This window comes from Dreissena polymorpha, chromosome 6 (assembly GCF_020536995.1).
Source record: "Dreissena polymorpha isolate Duluth1 chromosome 6, UMN_Dpol_1.0, whole genome shotgun sequence".
In the NCBI taxonomy this organism is placed as follows: domain Eukaryota; kingdom Metazoa; phylum Mollusca; class Bivalvia; order Myida; family Dreissenidae; genus Dreissena; species Dreissena polymorpha.
The window spans coordinates 28,862,507-28,888,621 of record NC_068360.1 but is presented as its reverse complement, the minus strand read 5'-3'; the positions used below and the strand labels follow the sequence as shown (position 1 = coordinate 28,888,621).

The following is a 26,115-nucleotide window of genomic DNA, read 5'->3' as shown; positions in this document are numbered from 1 at the left end:
TACCTTGCCACTTACCTATATTGAAAGGCTTTTATTACTTAAGTTTTTTGCCAATTTTTTTTTTATTGAGTCACAGTAAGATTATATTGATACAGGGAAACACCTACATGTAAGTCACCTTTTTAATTAAAAATGTATATCACTTTTAAAAAGTTAATGTTACATTACTTCAAATTGCAATCTATATAAACTAAAATTTACAAGAGGGTGATATTAATTTTGTAAAGAACTAAGAAATGACTGTTTATTTAAAATGCAGTTGTTGTTATTTTACAAATATTTATTGGTTTATTTATTTTATTATTCTCTAATAGTTTTTTATGTAATACTCTCACAACCAAGTTTAACAATACTAATGTAGTCTATTATGGTAAATGGACTTGTTACATGCTTTGAGTTTCATTCTGGGGTTCTTATAGATTCGGTCTGGATTTTCCAATAAACAATAGCGGACAGAGGGCTGATTAATTTGTTATTAGAAACCCAAATATCATAACAAAAGTCAGTCATTTATAAACCCTTTGTAAATTTTCTCTTAGAGTTTAGAAAATATTATATATTTATACTAAAAATAAGCTGTTTTCTTCCATAGTATTGCTTTTACATTGCATGGGCGGCTTTCTTAAAAAGTTTATGCATAGTTCACTAAATATTGCATTAATAATTTAACTTAGATAATTTCTAAATACCTTTAAAACTAAATAAGTAACTCGGTGCAACATTTATTAACTCAAAGATTTAAAGGAAAAACTTAATGAACAATAGCAACTATTTTTTCTAAGTTAACTCATATTATTTTACACGTGTTCACATTTTAATTCTCGGATCAGTGCAAATATCACATGTCAGTTTAACGTACTAGTAAGAATGCATTTGTATCAAAAGAAAGTACATGTAATCAAGTGTGCTTTTTATTTTCATTTGTGCTGCTACAAAATCTTTTACAAATTTTGTTCTGAGGAGTACTCAGTAATATGAAAATGTTATGTTATTGTAGCTAAATGTACATGTACGCTATTTTTATATTAAATTTGATTAAACAATATCATAGTAGGGGTTGGATAAACCAACTTTTTGACACTCCACTAATATTGAGCTGATTTTTTTAATGAGCAATATTTGGTTCCAAAGAAGTCCTGTAAAAATAACCTAAATTCTTTGCTTTTTTTCATAAGAATAATTGAGATGCACTGAATTACAGTACCTTAACTAATTTACTTCCAGGTTAAACCAATCTGGTTGGACAGGGACATTAAATTTCAACTCTTGTGTCGTCCAGCTTGGCCATAGGGTTGTTTAAGAAGCTTACAAAACATAATTAATTGCCCACACAATTTTAAAATGTGTGTGTTTGATATTTTTGCTCTATGAAAATGTAATGAATACTTAAAAAAAACAAAGTTGAAACACATGATATATGTTAGTTTTACAACATACGATGACCACGGACTTGTACTTTTGACCAGACATTAAGAATTCTTGAGATGGTTGAATATCAAGTCTTGGAAACTGGCCATGAAAAGTTAACGTGCATCTAGCTGTGTTGACAAAAAGTATAAACAATATTGGATAAATGCTTACCACAAACTTGCTCCAAGAAACTTGACTTCGAAGATGATTGTGTTTTATGTCTTAAGCACTATAGCTATGAAACACAAATCTTTATTGTTAGTTTCATAGAAATACTGCTGACGACAACTCAAACCATGGGTAGAAGTTAAAAAACAAAGTTATAGCTATTACAGGGTGCCGCTACTACAGAAATTTTCCTTGTTCCAAGGACAGAACGTTCATAATTTTGGTCTTAAACCGAGGCAATCTATAGCCTAACTGCACTGCATACTTTATGTATCGCGTTCCTAAGTATTGGGCATGATTTGCACTTTGTTTTCCTTCAATTGACAACTGTCGATGGGCGCGGCCATTTTGCTTGAAAGAAGTCCGAAAACAAAATGGCGCCCATGTTAAACCAGAGGCTTCCTTATGCAATAAAAAGCCGGTTGGATCCAGAGTGACATGTCCGATGGATAACAATGTTATAAGGTGTTCAAAACATCTACATGATAAATTCCATTTTTGATTGATTTAATAAGAAAAGTCTATCAAATTCACCATTATATTGTTTCATGATCCAATGCGTAAGCTTTCTTGAGTTATCATCCAAAAAATATTTACTGTGTAAAGTAACCGTGACCTTGACCTAGTGACCTAAAAGTCAATACGGGTCATCTGCAAGTCATGATCAATGTACCTATGAAGTTTCATGATCCTAGGCATAGGCTTTCTTGAGTTATCATCTGGAAACCATTTTTTTAAGTTGAAACACCGAGACCTTGACCTTTGACCTAGTGACCTGAAAATCAATAGGGGTCATCTGCGAGTCATGATCAATGTACCTATGACGTTTCATCATCCTAGGCATAAGCGTTCTTAAGTAAAACAATTTTACTATTTTGGGTCACCTCAATGTACCTATGAAGTTTCATGATCCTAGGCGTAAGCGTTCTTGAGTTATCATCCGAAAACTATTTTTCTTAGTTGAGTCACCGTGACCTTGACCTTTGACCTAATGACCTGAAAATCAATAGGGGTCATCTGCAAGTCATGGTCAATGTACCTATGAAGTTAGTTTCATGATCCTTAGCATAAGCATTCTTGAGTTATCATCCGGAAACCATTCTACTGTTTCGGGTTACCTTGACCTTGACCGTTGACCGAGTGACCTGAAAATCAATAGGGGTCATCTGCAAGTTATTATCAATGTACCTATGAACTTTCATGATCTTAGGCATAAGCGTTCTTGAGCTTTCATCCGAAAACCATTTTACTGTTTCGGGTCACCGTGACCTTGACCTTTGATCTAGTGACCTCAAAATCAATAGGGGTCATCTGCGAGTTATGATCAATGTACCTATGAAGTTTTATGATCCTAGGCATTAGCGTTCTTGAGTTATCATCCAAATTTCATGAAAATTGAGCCAAAATGTGACTTCTAGAATGTTAATATGTTTTCACTTTATACATATAGAGAAAATTACCCCACCCACTTGCGGCCATGATTTTTCACCGATCCGAACCATTGTCGAAGTTGTCCAAGATATCAATAAAACCAATGTTTTGACCAATTTTCATGATGATTGGGCAAAAATTGTGACCTTTAGAGTGTTTACAAGGTTTCTCCATAGCCAAATAGGGAAAACTGCCACTTTATACATATAAAGAAAAATGCCCCGCCCACTGGCGGCCATGTTTTTTCACCGATCTGGACCATTTTCGAACTCGTCCGAGATATCAATAAAACCAATGTTTTAACCAACTTTCATGATGAATGGACAAAAATTGTGACTTCTAGAGTGTTTACAAGGTTTCTCTATAGCCAAATAGGGAAAAGTGCCACTATATACATATAGAGAAATATGCCCGCCCACTGGCGGCCATGTTTTTTCACCGATCTGGACCATTTTCGAACTCGTCCGAGAAATCAATTAAATCAATGTTTTGACCACTTTGCATGATGATTGGGCAAAAATTGTGACTTCTACAGTATTTACAAGGTTTCTCTATGGCCAAATAAGGAAAACTGCCCCGCCCACTTGCGGCCATGTTTTTCCACAGACCGGAACCACTTTTAAACTCAATCAAGATATCATTAAGACAAAAGACTTCTACGGTGTTTACAAGGTTTTTCTTTTTTTTGAACTAGTGATCTAGTTTTTGACCCGGCACAACCCAGTTTCGAACTCGGCCGAGGTTTTATTGGGGAAAAGCTTCTGACCAAGTTTCATGAAGATGGGACAACAAATGTGGCCTCCTCTAGAGTGTTTACGAGCAAATGTTAACGGACGGACGGACGGACGTACGACGGACAATGACCGGTCATAAAAGCTCACCTGAGCAATAAGGTGAGCTAAAAATCAAATGCATCGGCAAAATGGGGTAAATGAAATCTGGTGCTATGTTAGTATCTATCAGAATATCAATATAAAAAGTGGGCAGTCATTAAACCGAATCAGTACTTTAATAAAGTTAAATTCGTCACAAGTTTACTGACATTACAGTAAAACGCGAGTTTTTCGAGAATAGCGTAAAATGCCGCAATGTTTGTAACGATTCTTACCGTAACCTCCAATGATGTCGATTGTTTTCTGAATTGGTCTGGTAAAAACATTACCCAGCAATTTAAATATAACATATTCAGGCAATGTCAACATGGTACTCGCTCTAAATTCGCTCTTAAGTTTGTAGCTTTTAACCTCTTCGCAATCAAAATGGCGTCGTCCAGATTTTTCTTTAGGTCTCGCGAAATCCCGTAACATGTGAGAACGAGCCGGTGCGCGATAGGCTCTAAGAACCGACCTGCTTATCTCTGTTATCTACGTCTCTGACCTTACCATAAATTCAAACTCTGACAGCCTATCCCTCCAAGATGACCTCAAACAAATAGAAACTTGGGAAAAAACTTGGTCAATGGAATTTAACCCAGACAAATGTGAAATGCTCAGCATTACTAGGAAAAAGAACCCAATCATCTTCCCCTACAAACTTCGCAACATTGAGTTAAAACCCACTGAAGCTGCAAAGTACTTAGGCGTTACCATGTCCAAAGATCTAAATTGGTCAAGACACATAGACAGTATTACTTCTAAAGCAATCTCCACCCTCCGATTTATCCAACGTAATGTCACAACTGACAACCAAAAGGTTAAAACCGCTGCATACAACACCTACGTCCGCTCTCAACTTAAGTACTGTGCTAGCGTCTGGCATCCATGGCAGAAAACCCTTACCAATAAATTAGAAGGTGTCCAAAGGTCAGTCGCAAAATACGTCCTCAATGACTACAGTTACACCAGTAGTGTCACTCTCATGCTACAAACATAAGAATATGAAACTCTACAATACAGAAGGTCATATAAAACCCTGGTCATGTTCTATAAAGTAAGGGCCCAAACAGCTGCAGTCGATCAATATCATCTAATCCCCACTAGAAATATAAATTATCTCATCCCTCAGTCCCATACTCAGTACCATTCTAACTCTTACTTTCCTAGGACCATAAGACTCTGGAATAATCTATCAATCTATGTCAAATTAGCCCCAGCCTTGATATTTTCACAGAGAGGCTGGCGGTGATCAACATGTAATGTACCTGCTGTTCTATTTTAACTGTAAATTACTATTTTTTACCTTTTACTTGTTAACCTTAATACTGTAAATTATTCTATATATTTTACAACTGTCTCGCTGACAGCGCCGCCCAGTGATAATCGGCAATCGATTGTTGGGACGTACATATGTAGATGAAGATGTAGATGTAAATGACAGACACTAATTATATCAGCATAAATTTGATAATATATATATATGAATGGTGATATTCGGGTTTGCATCAGTAAGTTATGGTTTTAATTTTAAAAACTCAATTTCAATAAGGTTTTTAAGTGAGATCAGTAATTTAAAACATTTTGCATTACAATTCATGATAATTTAACAAACATTTACATGTCAACAAAAAATTTATTCATGGTCAAGTATCACAAACTGTAGTATATACACTGGCTTTCTTTGGTCATATAAAGTCCCTGTTGGTGGTGATCAACTAACTCGTGTGCGTCTAGAGGAAGCAAAACACCTTTGTTCCTTGGTTACCTCACCAGAAAAGCGGTTTGAAGATCTTTACCTTTCATAATAGAGCTGGGGCACATCAAGCAGGACTTCTTTGAGGTACAAATCAACCATTGTTGCTGGTAAATCTTTCAGCTTCTCTGACTACAAAGGTTTCATGGTGAGCTATCTTGATCAAAATATGTAGGTCTTGATCACCCTGATCAATGTTTTCACTTCAACATTATCCCATTAACTGCTGGCAAAACCTTGCTTTAACTTAGGAGGAATGTTCCTTTAATTAAGCTCTTTTAAAGTTGTGCTAAGGATTGCATTCCATGCATAACTCTGCTTGCCAAGGCAACCCAAACTGAAACATATTATATAAAACCACTGATGATTTTTAGCTCGGCTGTTTTCGGAGAAACCCCGAGGTATTGTCATAGCCAGCTTGTCGTCGGCCGTTCGCCGTCAGCCGTCTGCCGAAGGCGTCGTGCTAAAACCTAAAAATTTGCTCTAAAATCAAAGTGCTTCCAAATAAAACTTTGAAACTTCATATGTTCATGCACCTTGATGAGTTGTACACGCCATACCCAATTCGGGTCACTAGGTCAAAGGTGAAGGTCACTGTGACCTCTAATATAAAACTTTAACATAAACATCTACATTGACTCTAAAATCAAAGTGCTTCCACCTACAACTTTGAAACTTCATATTCAGATAAACATTGATGAGTTCTACACGCCATACCCATTTTGGGTCACTAGGTCAAAAGTCAAGGTCACTGTGACCTCTAAAAAATATTCTGACAAGCTTTCGCAGCCGAGCGTGGGACACGTTATGCGGTGCTCTTGTTTAACCTGAAGAATAACATGACTGTGTTGGTTTAGCGATATAGAGCAATCACGGCCCTCTGTTTCTCAAAACCTATCCGCAATATTTGGTTCACATTTAGTTTACATGTTTACAATACAAGTACAAGGAGAACCCATTTCACTAGGGCAGTTAACTCTTCATTTAATTTATTGTTTGGATGCTTTTGTTCACAAGTCTAGAAAATGTAAAAAAAATATCTTTATCAAATTAATTGCTTTTACTACGATATCCAACACTGATGCAAGAGGAGCATACTCTTAGTTGAGGAAAGTTCTTGATTATTCTTTTTTTAATACTGCTAGTTGATACTAGAAAAATGCTTTCTGCGATAAAGGTTCAGAGAATGTTCATAAATATATTAAATGTGTGAAATACTTTTATACAATTACTGACTGGTAATTCAAGTATAAAAAATATGTTAAATTGTCATGTTTCTTTCGTTTCAGAAATGCTTTAAAGAGATGTTCTGCTCCAAATTCTTGAGACAAACTGAAACCATTACAAGTGCAAGTTTCAAAGGAGCGATGTCAATGGAAAGGTTAAGTGCTCCTGTGTTCAACTCTGTTTAAAGTTCAGGATCAAGCAAGTTTTAGAAAGACTGTATTATGGACATACTATCGGTTTTGACCATGCATCATCTAAGAATGACTACTAGGGGTGTGATACATAGACATGAACTTCCAAACTAAGTGTGCCCTACCATTTTAAGCCTCAGTCAAGTAGACTAAATGATTTGAAACCGAGAGTTTATAAACTGTTCCTTATGGACATCTCATTTATTGCATTTCAAGCAAAAATTAGAAGAAAAAAAAACACCAATTATTTTGATAACATTTTAATGGAATGGCATATATTTTGTTTGTGGATAACTGGTGATCTATCTTATCAAGTTTTTACAATACTTCATACAACATTCAGTCTGCATTCCATTTGAAACAATATATTCTAAATATAGACATTGAACATGACATCTTATATAAAAGACAGTTTTTTTGAAAAAATTGCTTTTTACCTTTAAATGTGCTAAGCATTTTTTATTGGGACTATAAGTCTAACTAAACTACCTTAATCTTTGCCTACCAGGAACAAATTTGCTGACACATTACAATTTACTATATCAATTACATGCAACTTCAAATCATGGTACAATCACATCACCTGTGTTTTAATCCACTACTTATTGCAAGAACACGTGCTTACATTCTTAATGTAAAACACAAATATGTATTGCATGTGCACTGAAGACTTACAGTTTATCTACATTTACCATTATGTTGAAGTCATGTGATTTTCTTTTTATTAGGTAAACATGCAATCTATTGGTTATGAATTCATTTCTTTAGTAATACCATTATAAAACTGTTATTTGAATATTGCTTTATATTTGAATAGTATTTTATTTTAAATATAGAACATTACACAGCTTTTATTTCATGGATAATTTACATGTATACAAGTAAAAAGTAGGTATATACAGTGGTACAAAGTTGTGCATAGTTACTGAGCAGGATTGGAATATTAATAAATAAGGAAAAATAAATATTAATAAATGAGAACAAAAAGTAGTTTGCCTTTAAATGTCAATGGCATAACAAAATTGCCTCTTAAAGATTACTAGTATTTCAATCTTAAATAGCCGGTGTAGATTTTTTATGAACTTGACATGTGTATGCACAAACTTGTGAATGCTTTTTCTTTTTATTATATGTTTTTATATCAGCTATGGTTTAGTTTCCAGTGCAAAAAAAAGACATAAAATATGTACATGATTTTCAAGTTTTAAAATACATTGAACTAAACTACATTTTTTATTATTTAGTTAAGATGTTCATTTCAAAATGTGTCAAGATAATGTAGTCTTCACTATTTTCAAATGAGTTGATTGGTTTTCAATTTAAGATCTAAACAGACAATAGAACAGCAATACAGATAAGTGATAAAATACAAGCTGCATAAATATAATTGTTTGAAACTTTTTTCAGAATAAAACAAAGTGGATTGAAATAAACAATACTGATAAAAATGTAGGGCAAACATATTTAAGAGTCAATTTGTCTAATGTTTAACTTGTCTTGAGTTGTGTGTGTATTTGACACTTATAACATGCTTTTTAAATAAAACAAGAGCTGTCACCGTAGGATGACTTATGCCCCCTAACGCTTGATAGAAGTTATGAGCTTTTTTCGAAACCTAAACGCAGATTTCAAAACCTAAACAAGTACCCTAAGTTCAAGGTCAAGGTCACAGGGGTCAAATTTGTGTGCGTATGGAAAGGCTTGGTCCATATACACATGCAAACCAAACATAAAGGTTATATCTCAAGGGACATAGAAGTAATGAGCATTTTTCCAAACCTAAATGCAGATTTCGAAACCTAAACGCGGACCCTAAGTTCAGCGTCAAGGTCACAGGGATCAAAGTTTGTGCGCGTATAGAAGGCATTGTCCATATACACATGCATACCAAATATGAAGGTTATATCTCAAGGGACATAGAAGTTATGAGCATTTTTCGAAACCTAAACACAGATTTCGAAATCTAAACGCAGACCCCAAATTCAATGTCAATGTCACAGGGGTAAAAAATGTGTGCGTATGGAAAGGCCTTGTCCATATGCACATGCATACCAAATATGAAGGTTACATCTCAAGGGACATAGAAGTTAAGAGCATTTTTCGAAACCTAAACGCAAAGTGTGACGGAAAACGGACAGAAGGACAGACGGACGATCCGATCGCTATATGCCCTCCTACCAGGGGCATACAAATATATAACACACGTTGTATTTATTAAACCTGCAATGACAATGTGAGAACAAGTCTGATTTTGGGGTTTTCAAGTTGTAGTCCTTCAACTGTTGTTTTAATCCCACATTATCTTGTCTTGAAAACAACACTGCATAGCAAGATGTTGTTATATCCTCATATGCATACATATGCTTAAGATATGCTGCTGCCTGGCTTATATAGTACAAAGGCATGAATAGGAATGTAACTGGATAATTAAAGGGGTCTTTTTTTAGGTCATCATATTCTTTTTTGAAAACTTCTTCATACATTTCACAAGTGTCACTAGATTTCAACTTGTGAGTTTTTTTAGGAATATATTTGTACGGTCAGGGCTTTCTCGAACTGTAATGGGGTTGCTGAGCCCCAAAAAGTTTTGCAGCTCCTTAATCAGACTGGTTGTTAAAATATCACTTAAACACGAAGAAAGTTCTTCAGTTTTTAAAAGGCTATCCTGAATTTATCTACCCTAATAAAAAAAGATTTAAAAACATAAGTAACACTATTGTTACTTTATACTAAAGCGATCTTTTACATTTGTATGACCATTTATATACATGTAGTTATAGTTTATTAAAATACCTTAAGGTAGCGCACCCCTAATGGGAACATATCCATATATAATCTAATGAATTATTTTCTTAATCAGCATCTTTTTACTGAACTACATGCAAATTTGTAGGTAGGCTTTCCATCCTTTTTTATTTATAAATATACCGACTTTTCAAAACTACCCCCACGCTCGGCTTTTGTCCAGTTTATTTTCACCACTGGGGTATATAAAAGTTCCATAATTCATTCAAATTTCCAAATATGGGCATGAAGTTGATGTGTACAGATGCAGTAAATGTGTTTAAAGTTTAAACAAGATGAAATTAGTATTCTTTTGCAGACCTTAATTTTTTACAAATTTTTATTATGGAAGAGCGCCATGAAATGTAAGTGATTTCAGCCAAGTAAAATTTGGGTCGGTAAAAATCAAAATGTCATAAAATGTCATAAAATTCAAAATAGTATCATATAAGTTATATTATTTTTTATAGAAACACTATATACGGCAAAAAATACAAAGAAATAGACAGATTTAGCATTTACTTTTTGAAATAAAAATAAAAATGCAACATGCATCATTCGTATTTTCAGAAGTACATCACCCAATTTAGACATAACGTTGTTTAAATTTTAAAAATTGAGGATGTGCATAAAAATTCAACATATTTAACAATAAACATAACTTATATGCTATATTAAATCAAATTACGTTAGAAAAGAAATAAAATGCGTCGCAAAAAGGATTCAAACCTGCGTGGGAAGATCCCAAAATGATTTACAGTCCATCGTCTTAACCACTCGGCCACGGAAACTTCACATTACCATTGGCTTAAACTAGATATCCATAAGTAAACAGGTAAAAGGCATCACTCGGAAATAACCGATCATTGAAGATCGGCAATGATCGTAAAATAAAACGCGGGAAATCATTAGGGGTGCGCTACCTTAAATAGAATTAAATTATTTCCTTTGAATTGGAAAAACACAGCTAGTCTTTTAATCTAAGCCACAAGGTCACAGACAAATACAGGAAATCCAGGTGAGCAAAACAAACATCACTATTATCAACACTTGTGCCAGTTGTGTTAATGTTAGTCCTTAAATATTTTTTAACTTTTTTATAAAAACAACAACGTTGGAATAACAGTCCAAGGTGCTTTTAAGATGAGAGAAAACTTGATAAACATAATTTCCTATATTAAAGAAGATAAGGCTAAGATTAAAAACAAACAAATGGATCAGTAAAATTTGAATAACAATCCAGAAATTGTATTTCACTTCTTCTGTGATTTGTACAATCACTCAACTGCTCATACACAAAACGTTGTACATGAAGTTGACAGAATCCATTTCAAATGGTGTAAATATATAATTCAACATACCTTCATCAAAACGGTTAATATTTTGCTCTTAAAATGGTCTTTTTACATCAATAATTAAAGGCAAATAAATGCCAATAAGGATCATTCTTGGAATTAATTATCAATAAATATCAAAATATAGCAATAGTAAAACAAATGCCATGCAAAAGCATTTTATCCTCCAAATAACACATGTGTAAATTATGGCCTTTGCTGGGAGTTGAACTCAGATTTCTTCCCACAAAGCAGGGGAAGTGTTCTTCTATTTAACCACAAAGACTGATAAATTGTATATGACAATTTGGGGGATATATCAGCTATTTGTTTTGTCCAATTGGAAAAAGTACCTGAATCGTATAAATAGGGAAAAACTATTGTGAAAACCCCTCAAGTTGGGAAAACGTGCGTTGTAAAATCTACAGACTGGGAATTATAAAGTTTATAAATGCACGTTAAAAATTGCACAAATCAATAGAAAAATTCCTTTACATGAATTTTGGCTTGAAATGATAAGTTTCTGTGCTCCTGTTTTGTTAACTTGCAGATGATGAACTTTTGGAATAAAAATGATGAAATTGTTCTTCCTTTGGGGAATTTTTTTGATGGCATTTGGGAATTTTGTAGTTTTTCCTCAATTTGGAAAGTACATTTTACAGTTATTTAATAAAGAAGAATAAAATCATTGTACATGTCTGACTGTTCTATGGTGCGCATAGTCTCTACTTCACTTTCTTACCATTCTTTTACAATGTGACATTCATCAATCACTACCCTTTTTACAGGATCAATGGATTGTCTTTTGCTCAGCAAGTTTTTACACTGACTGTGTTAATAAGTGCAATCACAATTGCCCTTTTGCAATAGTGTTAACCATATCTTTCTCCATCAGCTGTAAATATATATATACAAATAAATGTCTTACCTACAACAAGCCAAGTAATATGTGAATGATTTCACTCTGGGTGACAGATCAGAGTAAAAATTATATGGTACTACTTTTACTGGTATAATTATTGATTATATATATATTAATTTATTGAATAATAATATGTAATAAACAAAATGGCATTTTATCAGTAAAGCAAAGTATATATATGTTTTATAATATATGTCATTTATTCAAGCAGTATGAACAGAAATTTGCAACATGTCATACCATGAATTTAGTCTAGTAACAGTTACATGTACCAAACAATTATACACATAGAAAACTTATATAAATAATGTTGACAATTTTATTAAAAAACATGGTTGTTTATATTTAAAAATGATTAGTTTCACTTCGTCCCGATTTTCAGAAATGGACATGCACATGTATATGTTGCATCTAAATATAAATTTTGCCGAGAATACCGCCGGCTCGATTAGTCAGCAATTAAATCAAACAGTAGCATGTACAATTCGTTTGATGGAAAATTGAAAACGTTTGTCTTAACAAACTGTTCAGTAATATTGACAGAATTTGCTTTTAAAATGGCAGTCGTAATGAACGGAATTATCGGGCAATATATAGAAACATTAAACGCGGCTTAAATGTGACTACCAAAATAATATTGTGACGCAAAACAGTATCAATTGTGACAATTAAATACACTGGTGAATCTGCTGTTCTCTTAGAAATTGCGCAAAAATAAAGATGACTTGTGTAATATCCCGTTATCCCCCTGGAAAGCGTGAGCATATTCATTGTAATTTTGAACAAGAGGCCCATGAGGACCTGAATCGCTCTACTTGTATAAACACTGTGCAAGTTTGGAAAGAATAAGATGGAAACTGTGTACTTAATCGCGCTACTATTTCGAGTCACTGTGACCTTGACTTTTGACCTAGTGACCTAAAATAAGATGGAAACTGTGTACTTAATCGCGCTACTATTTCGAGTCACTGTGACCTTGACCTTTGACCTAGTGACCTGAAAATTAATAGGGGTCATCTACCAGTCATAATCGATGTACTTATGAAGTTTCATGATCCTAGGCCTACGTATTCTTGAGTTATTATCCGGAAACCATTTTACTATTTCGAGTCACTGTGACATTGACCTTTGCCCCAGTGACCTGAAAATCATTAGGGTTCGAGTCCTCATTCATATAAAAACACTGAACAAGTTTGAAAAGAATCGGATGAAAACTGTGGACTTCAATAGGGTTTGAGTCCTCATTAATATAAAGACACTGAACAAGTTTGAAAAGAATCGGATGAAAACTGTGGGCTTTATCGGATGATAAAAAAGTAACCATTTGAGTATTTCGAGTCACTGTGACCTTGACCTTTGACCTAGTGACCTGAAAATTAATAGGGGTCATCAGCCAGTCATGATTAATGTACCTATGAATATTCATGATCCTAGGCCTAAGCATTCTTGAGTTAACATCTGGAAACCATTTTACTATTTCGAGTCACTGTGACCTTGACCTTTGACCCAGTGACCTGAAAATCAATAGGGTTCGAGTCCTCATTAATATAAAGACACTGAACACGTTTGAAAAGAATCGGATAAAACTGTGGACTTTATCGGGTAAACTAGAAAAGGCTAACGCACGCACACACACACGCACACACAGACACCATGCCATCCCATAAGCTATTCTGCCTTTGGCAAAAGAGCTAAAAAACTGGTTATTAGATTGGCGAATGTCAGCGGGCGGGCTGGCTTGCTGGTGGGCTGGCTGGCGGGCGGGCGGAAAAAAGCTTGTCGGGACCTTCGTTGTTCATTGTCAAATTTTAAAATCATTTGGCATATTGGTTCACCATCATTAGACGGTGGGTCGCGCGAAAGAATTACGTCAATATCTCCAAGGTCAAGGTCACAAGTTGAGTTTGAAGGTCAAAAATTGCCATAAATATGCATGTCCGGGCCATAACTTTGTCGTTCATTGACAGATTTTAAAATCATTTGGCACATTTGTTCACCATCATTAGACGGTGTGTCGTTCTAAAGAATTACGCCAATATCTCCAAGGTCAAGGTCACAATTTGAGTTTGAAGGTCAAAAATGGCCATAAATGGACTTTTTTCAACTGAAAACCTGGTTTTGTGACAATTATGTCCCTTGTTAAATAATTAGCTTTAAACAAAATATAATTTAAGCTTCATTGTGGGAAAACAGGGCTTAATGCATATGCATTAATGTTCATCCCAGTACCAGAGACTATCTTTAAACGAAAAGCATTATAAAATCAGATGTGCCGTCCTTGATAAGCTTGTGCGAATTGAACAGGCTAATCAGTGTGCACAGGCTAATCTTATTTAACCAGCATTAAGCCCCATTTTCCTTGAAAGCAGCCAATATGTACAGATTTCAATGATTAACAGACTTTACAAGCTGTTAGTCATATACACACCCTGAAGTGTACAGGCAGATGTGGTGGTTGAGGCACGAATGACAACTCTGCTAGGAGAATGGCATGTGTCGTCTGCATGATTAAACTGCAACAGGCAGCGTTGTCTTTTCATAGCGTAGTTAAGTCTTCTAAGCTCATACTGATTTGCAAAATATGCTCTGTAAAATTAGCGTGAGCTACAGCTCGCACTAATTATGTGACTGAGAAAAATATCGCCATTGCTTAATTACTAAATACATTTTCTGTAAATGTCTTCAATAAACTTACATCAATACACGATTTTCTTCGTTAATTCAAACATTCCTGAAAAGCTACCGCTCTGTTTACATATTTCGCTTACATTTTGATGCGCGTAGGTAGGACCACAATACCGCTTTCAAAATGTGTATTCATACTATTGCCTTCGAGGTACTTATCCGATGTTTGACGGACAGGGCCGAGAATGTGCAATTGCAAATGCTGTGATGCTGGGAAAACCCCAAATGTAGTTATTTTTAGAGTTGATCAAGACTGTAACCCGCCACCCATTTTCGCTGAATGGGTCAAGTTTCCCACTGGCACTACTTCTCTGTACCCACAATTTTTTTCGTTTCCAAAATTTTTCGTACCAACTTTTTTTTCGTACCAAAATTTTTCGTACCCAAATTTTTTTTGTACCCAATTTTTTATTCATACCCAAAATTTGTTCTTATTCAAAATAATTTTCGTACCCAATATTTTTATTTGGAACCAATTTTTTTTTCTTACCCATTGTTTTTTCTTACCCATTTTTTTTTCGTACCCAAATTTTTGTTTGGTGGCATAATTTGTTCGTACTTACTTTTTTTGTACCCACATTTTTTGTCATACCCAAAATTGTCCTACCCACATACACAATTGTGGCGATGAAGATAAACTTAAATTGATGCTTTTATTATCCATTCTCTTCAAAAGCATTGTCACACCAGTACTGTCAGTACTTCGATTAATTTATTGTGAAAAACTAAACATGTATCATGGCCAATGTGACCAGTGCTTAACTTATTTTACAATAAATGTTTTTTATCATGAGAAGCAGGCGTGATTAGGGTTGATATGCTGCTTTACACGCACAAGAGTAGGATCTTGTGAAAGGGTCATGCCAAGGTCGTTGCAATAATCCCACTGCCAGCTAATGACCCTCCGGGTCGCTGAAAGTTGCAACTGGTAACAAGATATTTCATAGAAACATGCTGCCCAGATTCCGGGCGGCACTTTAATCAGTAATATTAGCAACATAAACTATTTTCAGGCATGCATAAACACTAAAAGATCATATATATATATATATATATATATATATATATATCACTCATGCGCAAATTAAAACAATTTACGTGACATGGTGTGCTCGCATAGTAACAATATTAATCCAAAATTTCAAACATGTCAAACATGTCAACAGTTCATGAAAATACATAAATTTTTGCAATGGAAAACACTTTGTGTTCCATATTTGAAAGTACACAGGTATGCTATTGATTTTCTCCGGAATCATCTGCGAGAAAGATCTTGTGTCTTATCTACCAATCATAATGCACCAATTTTCTCCGTAACCTACGTAAGATAGATTGCATCGTTAATTCAATACCTTCGGCTTTCTGTTTGACAACAGTTTTTGTGTAAAAAATTTGTTTCGAGTTTTTTTCAACAAATAACTCGCCAATTGATGTTGATGATAACAGGTATTGTATTTGCCACATGTATTAGGTTTATTGAAATCAATTTTATAGATATATGTGAGAAATTATTTTTTGACATTGAATTTGATCTTATCAAGAACCCCTCTGAGCTGTATGTATGTACTCATAAAAGCTCAGAGCATTCAAGAAGAACTAAATGCCAAGGGAAAATAAGTTCCGACTTAAAAATTGTCATGATTGACAGTTAGCTTGTGGGAAGTTGTGTTTAACTTAAAACCTGATTGTTTTGATCTGATGCCTGCCACGCCTTAAATGTATAACAAAACTAATAACAATATCACCAAAGGTCCTAAGGCACTCACCAGAGCTCCAGATAAGGGCCGTACAGCCGTAAATACGGCTTTTTCATGAAGGTTTACGCATTTATTTTTATAAACTGGAAGTACAATTACGACTTTAATATCCCTTTTACGCATTTACGAAAATAAATCTGGCCGTACCGATACGTGCATTCCAAATATCAAGTTGCTATCTTCAATATTGCAAAAGTTATGGCCAATGTTAAAGTTTACGGACGGACGGACAGACAAACGGACGGGCGGACGGACTGACGGACAGTTCAACTGCTATATGCCATCCTACCGGGGGCATAACAATGTGCATACACTTAAAAGTATCAAAAGGATCAACATACATAAACATAACAAATTAACAAGCCTCGTATATCTCAAAATATATTAATATGCACATTAGGCATGTTTTCTTTATATTTGTAATTTACCCCACCCACTTTTCTTGTCTTACAAATCACATTTATATTATAATATTCACATGAAGTATTATATATTTATATTCCTTAGTCCAATAGGCGTGTATAAATGTAGTTAGGATAATATTTGTATCTAAACTGTTTTTCAGATACAAACTGAAACATGTTATAAGGATAAAAACACATGTTTTTTTACCTTTTTTTCAATGATATAGTCAATTTTTAATACAATGTTTAATTTTTTACCAAAAAAAACATATATGTTTAATAAGAATAAAAGAGTCTCAATGGCTTAAATTAAAAAGCTTACCAAATGTATGTTGTTTGTGTCATTTGCGAAAAAACGGCATTTCCTATGTTTTGGGTCGGCCATCTTGGCGGCCATCTTGGATTTAGACCCCGTGGGCATGAAATATTTCTTGGAAACAAACATTTTTTTTAGCCAAGACAATGTAGAACATCATCAGCATATTTAAAAAAAAGGGTCCAATCATGCACCGTGGACCTCCGTTCCTACTAGACTATTGGTGTTTGGCATGCATGTGTATCTCATGGAGCTGCATTTTTTGAGTGGTGCAAGGTCAAGGTCAATATCAATCTTTATGGTCAAAGGTCAAATATATGGGGGGACATAGTGTTTCACAATCTAATCTTGTAAATAATATGTAATTCTACATGTTTCACCATTTGGAGAAGATCGCGTTACATATTAAGACGTTGTCAATACATAATGTTTTGCGTTTGTTTTGATTAATATCTTTGTAATAACAAATCCCTTTATTAATTAGGCGAAAGATTTATAATATAACAGCTATGTACGTACCAATCACACAGGCAATAACAGTTGTAAATGATGTTATGCCTAGACAATTATGGTATTTTTTATATTTTTATATTTAAACATTACCTGTTAATTTAAACAGCCGTACACTCCTCAAATTATGACAATGTCATTTTCACCTGGATATATAAAATTCAGAACAATGGAGAGAGAACGCTTGTCCAAGTATTCCTTGCCCGTAAACCTATCAATGCCAGTTGCAATAACAGATCTCTAATGCTATGTTTTGCATGATCAATTATAATGATTGGCTCCACGATTTAAATCTGTGTCTTAATTGTTTACTACTCGTTATGATTTTTGAGAACGTACCTGGATTTATCAAGTCTTGACGTAAATCGTGTCAGTCGCCTTAATCGTGGGAGACTTGTACACGGTTCCAATACATTATACATGTACGATCGAGACGATGACATGCACTTATTTCTAACCGGGATAATAATCCAACTTCAGATTGAAATTTATCGTAAATAATCGAGCAAATAATATCAATTCGTTTTTCCCTATCGTAGTGCTCGCTGTTAATCTGATGCAAGAAAGAGTCACGTTCTGTTACGATCTAATGTGATCTCAAGCATTCAATAAGTCAATAGTATGTGGGGCTTGAATGACATCAGTTGGGTGCAATTGTGCCTCGTCTCGTAAACGCAATCGATTTAATTATCTTAAAGTATCTTATTGTAACAGAGCGCATTTTTTATGAACGTGTGCTAACGTATCGACTTTTCCAAGAACGTACACATTATGGGAAACCTATCGTCATGATCGTGTCGGATCGAGACCCAATCGTGGAACTATTCGAAATCGTCCAAACAAACCAATGAAATAGTATTTTAAGATCAGCTCGTGTCAAATCTCGAAACCTGTCGCGAACATATAACAACTGAGCGCAAAGCATCGTAGTGTAATGTATGATCAATAATCACATCATTTCGAAGTATCGTCTGAGTAAACATACCGAATTGTTATCTTAAAAACAGTAACATATTATGAATTTTGAATAAATGAAACAGTAACTTCGCGGGGGAGAGTGGATATTTCATATATCCAGACGTCTGTTTATTTACGTTTTCTAGGGTGACGCTTATCCAATACCAAAACCAAATTAATGCAATATTACTATGTGTATAAAATTTGGAAATATTCTGTGACGAAAGGATCGGTATAACCTTTACTCAAATAATTTATTTTATTTTCCTAATAACGCATATAAAATAAGTTAGGTTTCGAAGTTCTTATTATCTTTCAGAATGCTTCTCCACTTCCATTGTCGTATTAACCACTGACTTTTTGAGAGACTGCGTAATGTTTTTTGTTTTTTTGTAAAATCGTCGCTGACTGTGCTCTGCTCATATCCCCACCTCATGTACTTACTAAATACTGCTCAGAACATTTCTGAAAATTGAGTGTCAATATGAACGGGACTCTATCTATCACATAGCATTTATCAATCAAAGGGAGAAAAATCTACCACGCATCTAGACAGATCGACACTTAGCTTTATCAATCTCTTGCACGACGGTTACATTACATTCACCTCTGTGTTGGGCTCAGAACGGACTATTGTTATGAAAGCGTCTCATTCATGTCATGATCATACCAAGCGTTCATTATTGAGGTTACATTATACTAAACAATCTCTTGCACGACGGTTACATTGCATTCACTGCATTAAAGAAAACCATCTAATACCATGATATCTTATATCAGTCTTAATTCATTTTTATAAAATTGATATGGTTCTTGATGTTAAAAAACCAACATACATACACACGTCGAAGCAATTCCTAACGTCACTCAATAAACATTGTGTTCAATTGTTTACATTTGTAAAGTGCGTGGAATGATTCCATCTGCGTAAATGGGCAATAAAATAGTTCCAAAGAGTTGCATTAAAACTTGCAAGTTTTTGCACGATTTATCGTACATTTAAAAGTCATATTTCTTAATATAATGCATGCGATCTTAAATATCCAATCAAATATACATTGAATGCGTTTGTTCTGTTTTAGCTATTTGGTAGACAAAATGGCGTGCTGAGCCTATCGCAGAGTTGTATGTGAGAGCAAGGAACGACAACTCTGCGAGGAGATTGTTAGCTTTATATGTAATATTAACAATCACAATGAATAGCTAACATGATATTTAATCGATCTATGTATGATCTATCTTTATATTGTGTTTGCGTTATATTAAACTTAACCGACTCCTAATATGAAAGTAGAAACGTAATCAAATGACCAAATCATAGGGAAATATAATGAATAGCGCAATTGCTTTTATTCTTATTAAGGTGTTTCTTACCATCACGGGTTTAGCTGTGTCATTGTTTAAAGAAATGAACCGATATTTGCTTTTATTATTAAATATTCCATTGCAAGACATGCCCCTCAACTGTTCACGGTGTATTTGCTTGCTTAAGTTACATGATAAGTTCATGTTTGTCTTACATACAGCCGCAATTAAAAATGAGAATACAAGTATACAAAGCAATTAAAGTATAAACTAAATAAGAAATTTCATTATTGATAATGTCTATACAGGCCTCTGTTTCCAGATCAAAGTCAAATCTACAAGGCTACTGTAACAGCGCAGGTGCCACCACACTTTATTAAAAGAAATATGTGTAAATGAAGTTATTTTGAAGGTGCAATTATTAAAATATGTCGATATAAATAGTGCGCAGCGACCACAATTATACTATTAAGCACCTCATACATTAATTGAATGCGTATAAACACCTCGGCGCACTATTGATAGAAAAAAGCTCCCTCTTTGGATCTTTGCACTCCCCAGAACTAATTTGCTGGTTGGTTGGACTGTTTCAATATGCAATACTTTTTGTAAACAACGATGAAAGGTCATTTAAACTTGATCACATGTGCAGTTATCGTTTCCCATATTTATTTATAAATAACAAAATCTCTACCATTAATAATGTTTTATTTTATTATAAAGTATAGCAGAGTAGCGGTATGGGTCGAACGTGGGTATCCGACGATGAGTTTGTGTCGGCTAAATAAAATAGTTATTACTTTCTGTGAATGAATATCTCATTTGAATTATAAATGACAATCATAAACATTGTGCGTAAAAAAAATAAACCGTGGTAAGGTTTCGTTCGTTAAAAATGACTTTTCGCAATTCTATTGGCAGTCACATTGTACGACTTGGAGGAAAATGTTTTGTGATATCAATTGATGAATTGTATGAAGAAGATTATACCTTTTGGCAGTTATTATTTTATGTAAATGGGCAAAGACTAACTACATTTTTAAGCATCATCAGATTGATAACAATAGAACATAAACACTTACAAAAACACACACACATATTACAATCAAGAAATATATAACAACAAATAAAATAGAATATGAAACATTGATGTTGCCTTAATAAACACCCAGATGCGAAAAATGATCTAATTATATAAATGTGATGTTTACTTGTTTGAAATAAATATGTTTTAACCCGTGTCAACGAAACGACTCGTATAATGTCTTAAGCTTCTTGATATTAAATGACAATCTATTAATTCATTGTTTTAGCCGTACAATTAAGATAGAAATGCCAAGGTCATTGGTCAATTTATAGTTATTATGGAAAACAATAAATTTAACACAGTTGATAGCGCGATCTTGTTTGTTGCTCTTGGTTGTTTGAAAGTTGGTACAGCCCATCTTGTAACCTGAGAGACAAATACATGGTTTTGTCATTGTTTTGTAGTTTTCCTATGAACATACTGTAAGCATGAACACCTTGGCTACGAACATCGTCACTACATATAATTGCACCACTGTCTCCGGGCATGCCAAACGCATTTGGATTTGGAATATCGCCGTATTCTGCTGCACCTGCATGTTGTTCTTCAGCATCACTGTACTCGTTTTCTATAACCAAATATTTAAACTGCATTCCCCTAACAAAGTAAATCGGGATTGATATTTTTCCTAATCGCGGGAGTCTCTCTTTAGTCCATGCGTGGACCCTTTCACTCTGTAGTAGTTTCTTTATTTCTTGCTCAGGTTTATTCTGAAAGTTAAAAATCATATTATTTCGATGACGACCTCTAGAGTCTCTGAGCCTCCTGTCAGCTATATTTTCGGGTTGTACAATTTTTACAGCTGCAATATCAAGTTCCCCAATAGTGTAACCCGGTTCGGCAATGGCAAATAGGATGTTAGTGTTAGACTGAGTATTGTTAATATAAACATACTGTTCATTAACGGAAGTACCGTTTCCTTGTGAACTTAAGCCAGTATTGTGATCTTCTGCGTTATCAAGCAAGTGACGTGAGGTCAGGGCGTATAAGTGATCATCTTTCAATGCAAAACCGCCTAATGTTCCGCGTCTTTCAGCAACAACCAACTCGTTTCCTACTTTTATGTCGCACAAAGGCGTCTCTGTCCATGGTCCCCAGTTGATGTGGTATTTGGTAATGTTGCGAATATTCAAGTAATTACTAATCGCCTCAAAAATAGTCTCATCATATTGTCGATCGACGACAATTTGAAGGGAATCATGCTGATATCCAAATCCTTTAATGGAGGCGTCACATTCAAACAACTCGTCAGGCCACTATAACAATTCAACAAGATTGCATTTAACGCTACGGTAAAGCTATATTAGCTATATTATTCAATAACGTATATAATAATGTATTCTAAATATGACTTGAAAACGGAAGAGAGAAAGATTTAGTGTACAAAGCTTTTTTTTATTGGCTTGAACGTTTGTTTCCTCTGTTAAAGTTGTACTTGTTGTTGAAATATCCAACAGAAAACTGGTAATTCTTACAGTTTTATCAAGGACCGGAGTTTCTTTGTTTTCTACACCAGGCCATTCTTGTCTCGGTGCGCAACTTCTGTTATAAACTGCCATAACGTCAGATAAAAGGCACTTAATCGCTTCCACACCTAAAGCATGCGAATCAATATACAGTAAATAGTGTTAAGGTATGCAATCGTTTTAAAACAAATTGGCACAAATTTAAATATCAATCATGTGTTAGTTTTTTTAACGAAACATAACAATCAACTGAGTCAAGCAAAAACACCCACCCAAATGACTGCTACAACTACAGCTATTATTGAGACTTCTACAACCTCTACTACTTCTGCTACTGCTGCTAATGTTGCTGCTACAGCTTGCAATACACGCTATTTTACTACAAGCTGTTCTTCTACTTTTACTAAATATAATACAAAACAATCCTGTATGTCTAAAAAATTTAATATCGATGCCATGCTGTTTATACCATTTTCTTTGAAGTCCGGTGTAGCTTGGATGCGATGTAAAGCATTTTCGGAAAGGTCCTTCAAAAAGCTTAGAGCATATCTTTCCAAAAGACGGTCTACGTTTTCTTTCAACCCTTTTATGGATGAACAAATTACGTTCCCCTTTTTACTGTCAGCTTTGATATTCAGACCAGTTTCGATCATCACTCCATAAATACAGTTCTCGGGAAAATCCATTGTGTAGTCAGATATGAAGATTACTGGTGTTGGATTTGACATGGCTGATTCTTGTGTCAAATCCGTGTTTTCATCATTTTTGATCCAATTGTTGATAGTAGAACGTGATTTCGAACAGTTTAATTCCATTATTGATATTTCATTATCACTAGGTAATGCTTTTGTTTTAAATCTCAGACGTTTGAATCGAGTCAGCAAAGTCTTCACCCTGTCTTTTGTGTAATTGTATCGCGGAAATGTATCGTCGGAGAATACAGACAATGAGAGCTGAAAATCATTAATTTTGGACATTTTTTTAAATTATAAATACGATACGATATAACTGTTTATGATGAACAAGGTGAACATTAAATTAATTAAATATTAAATGTCAACATAAATCTTCATGGTACACTATAAATAAGCGTGATAATGCTAAATAAATAATAAATTTTAAGAAATCAATCAAAATTGCTTCCCGCGGTGTCGAATGACAGTATCAAAATGTGCATGCAAACAATATTTGTTTACAATATAACATAACGTAGCTAGAGATATAACTGAAGATAACTTTTTTGCAGACACGCGCATCGTAAATATGAGCTGTTGATAGTAGCTTAAAGGGAAACTAGTGTGTTTAAGTATACGCAAACTGAAACTTATATGAACATTAGAATAATACAACATGCAACATATAATCATGTTATTTTTACAAAAGCAAAATAGCATTAATAACGACGACATTGATTATAAGTATCGTTCTGTTTAAGAGAATTGTCCAACAATTTGATAAACTTTTTGAGTACTAGAAATAAGTAGCGTTTTGTTGTATTCACTAACATTTACCAACAGTTAGAATTGATGAACTAACGACAGTAATTAGCGTTTAACATATATCAGCAGCGATCAATAGCAATACGTAGAGTTTAACAACAGTTATTAGGGTGTGACATAAATCAGTAGCGTCTGATAATAATCAGTAGTGGTAACATCAACTCTTATTAGCGTTAAACAATATTCAGTAACGTTAAACAGCAACTAGAAATTACTGTTTTTACAACAATACGTGATCTAACCTGCGTTGTTATCTCACTGTGATCGGAACGTGTCTTTGGTCATGTATCATAAATCGTGCTGAACTAGGACACGGAAGAATTAAGTCACCAATTGTCATTATTTGTTTTAAAAAATGTCTAACTTCCTGCCAACATTGATATCGTGGTTATAGTTATCTTGTCGCAAATTAGGAAGCGTATTTCGATTTAAAGGCGTGGTAATTTAATACAACATTCCTACTGATCCTTAACTGTGTACACATAACCGATTTGGACATTTTTCTGATGTTTTGGTCTATGATACGTTATGATGTCCAGCTACATAGGGACTGACGGGAACGTTTCAAATAGTTTCCCGAGTGGGTTCCCATTAGCATTATTGCGTCCCCTGAATGCGTACTTGCTTGTACGATATCTTACACAACTCTACGTTTATCAAGGATCAATTGACTATTGAATGTATCGGATTACACCAAATAAAGCGATGTTTTTACAATTTGAATATATACACACGTTATGCGTTTTGAAACTTCATCCAATGAAGAGAAACGTCAATTATATGATATCCAATTAAGTGTGCTCTACTGTTTAACTCTTTACTTTTTCGTAAGCATATTATATTTATATCAGCTCATTAGATAACATAGTGTCGAATGATCAATGTTCAATAATTTAAGTGTTTGTAAATATCACTCCATGTCATCATTTATCAGCAACGTGATGTTTGTTTATACATATTATCATTATGAAGCAAATATTAAATCTAATTGTAAACACTCAATGTCCTGAATAGGCATTACAATTGCGGAATTAGTTCATGAAGTAGTGACTGTGCTAGGCCGTCACCCGATACCGAATCATTTAGGTGGTATATATTGATATAGAAATATCATAAGTACTACTTCGCTGATTATCTTCTTGATTGTATTCTTCAAAGGTGGGCGAAGTACACATTATTTGGTTACCTGAGTACATAGTTGCCATTGGTAGCATTTTGGATAACGTGTTGTCCGTCGTCCGTAAGGCCATGCGTTCCTTGCGTGTGCCTTATATTCTCACTATTGCTCCTCTTTTTACCGCTTAGAAAATTCTGATAAAACTTCACAGGAATGATCCTTTGATGGCTTTTCAAAATGTATTCAAATTAATCGATAACTAATGTCGGTCAACACAAATAAAAATATACTAATCAATTAAAAATCCTGTTCTGAAGTTTGTTCACGAAACACCCCTGGAGTAATATTTCCATGTCCCATGGGTCACAAGATTCTTTAGTTTTAAAAAGTATTTTTATAACAAAATGACTTTAATACAAATACAGCCTAATTCATATGTATTATTTTGCATGTAACAACGTATGGCCGTCCACTCTTAAGTTTGTTTGAAAAGCGCTCCATGGGTTTTGCCCCGATTTTTGTTTCTTTCTATATACTTAGTGAAAGCTTTAAAAAAAAATCTCCTCTGAAACCGCCATGCAATAAGGTTTAGTAATTGGGATGTCACATAATATAACGGATCTCTGTGAAGTTTGATACAGTCATTCCACTTGGGTTAAAACTGGCACCGCCCTGGGGTTTACTTGTTTTCCTTAAGTGTAGATATTGAAAACTTCAAATATAGTTTCCTATGAAATGGCAATCAAGAGCAATTAGGTATTTGGTATGTACAATCCTTTGGTAGTTTTCTGTCAAGTACTTTTAATGTACTCCACAAAGGTCAATACTTTCCACCCTCTGGGGCTTCATTGTTTCACTTAATGTAAATGGTGTGCCTTTATAAATCTTCTCCCTTGAAACTGAAAATAACACAAGTC

General features: G+C 34.3%; 1 protein-coding gene and 1 long non-coding RNA gene across 4 annotated transcripts in view; one reads left to right on the top strand and one right to left on the bottom strand.

Moving 5' to 3' along the window:
* LOC127833954 (uncharacterized) overlaps window positions 1-26,115 on the top strand; it is a 387,168-nt gene that overhangs the window by 187,946 nt on the left and 173,107 nt on the right. The gene's annotated exons all lie outside the window — the stretch shown is intronic.
* The window catches only part of LOC127833936 (uncharacterized), an 18,595-nt gene continuing 13,200 nt past the window's right edge, over window positions 20,721-26,115 (bottom strand). The window contains exons 1-4 of one of the 3 annotated variants that reach the window (XM_052359458.1): window positions 23,052-23,592; window positions 22,592-22,710; window positions 22,011-22,372; window positions 20,721-21,826 (exon numbers count right to left, since the gene is read on the bottom strand). In XM_052359458.1, the coding sequence (XP_052215418.1) occupies window positions 21,805-21,826; window positions 22,011-22,372; window positions 22,592-22,710; window positions 23,052-23,559 (1,011 nt within the window). In that variant the 5' untranslated portion in view covers window positions 23,560-23,592 and the 3' untranslated portion in view covers window positions 20,721-21,804. Of the gene's footprint in view, window positions 22,373-22,591; window positions 22,711-23,051; window positions 23,593-26,115 lie in introns of those variants that run through there. The other 2 variants (XM_052359456.1, XM_052359457.1) reach the window with 2 other exon arrangements.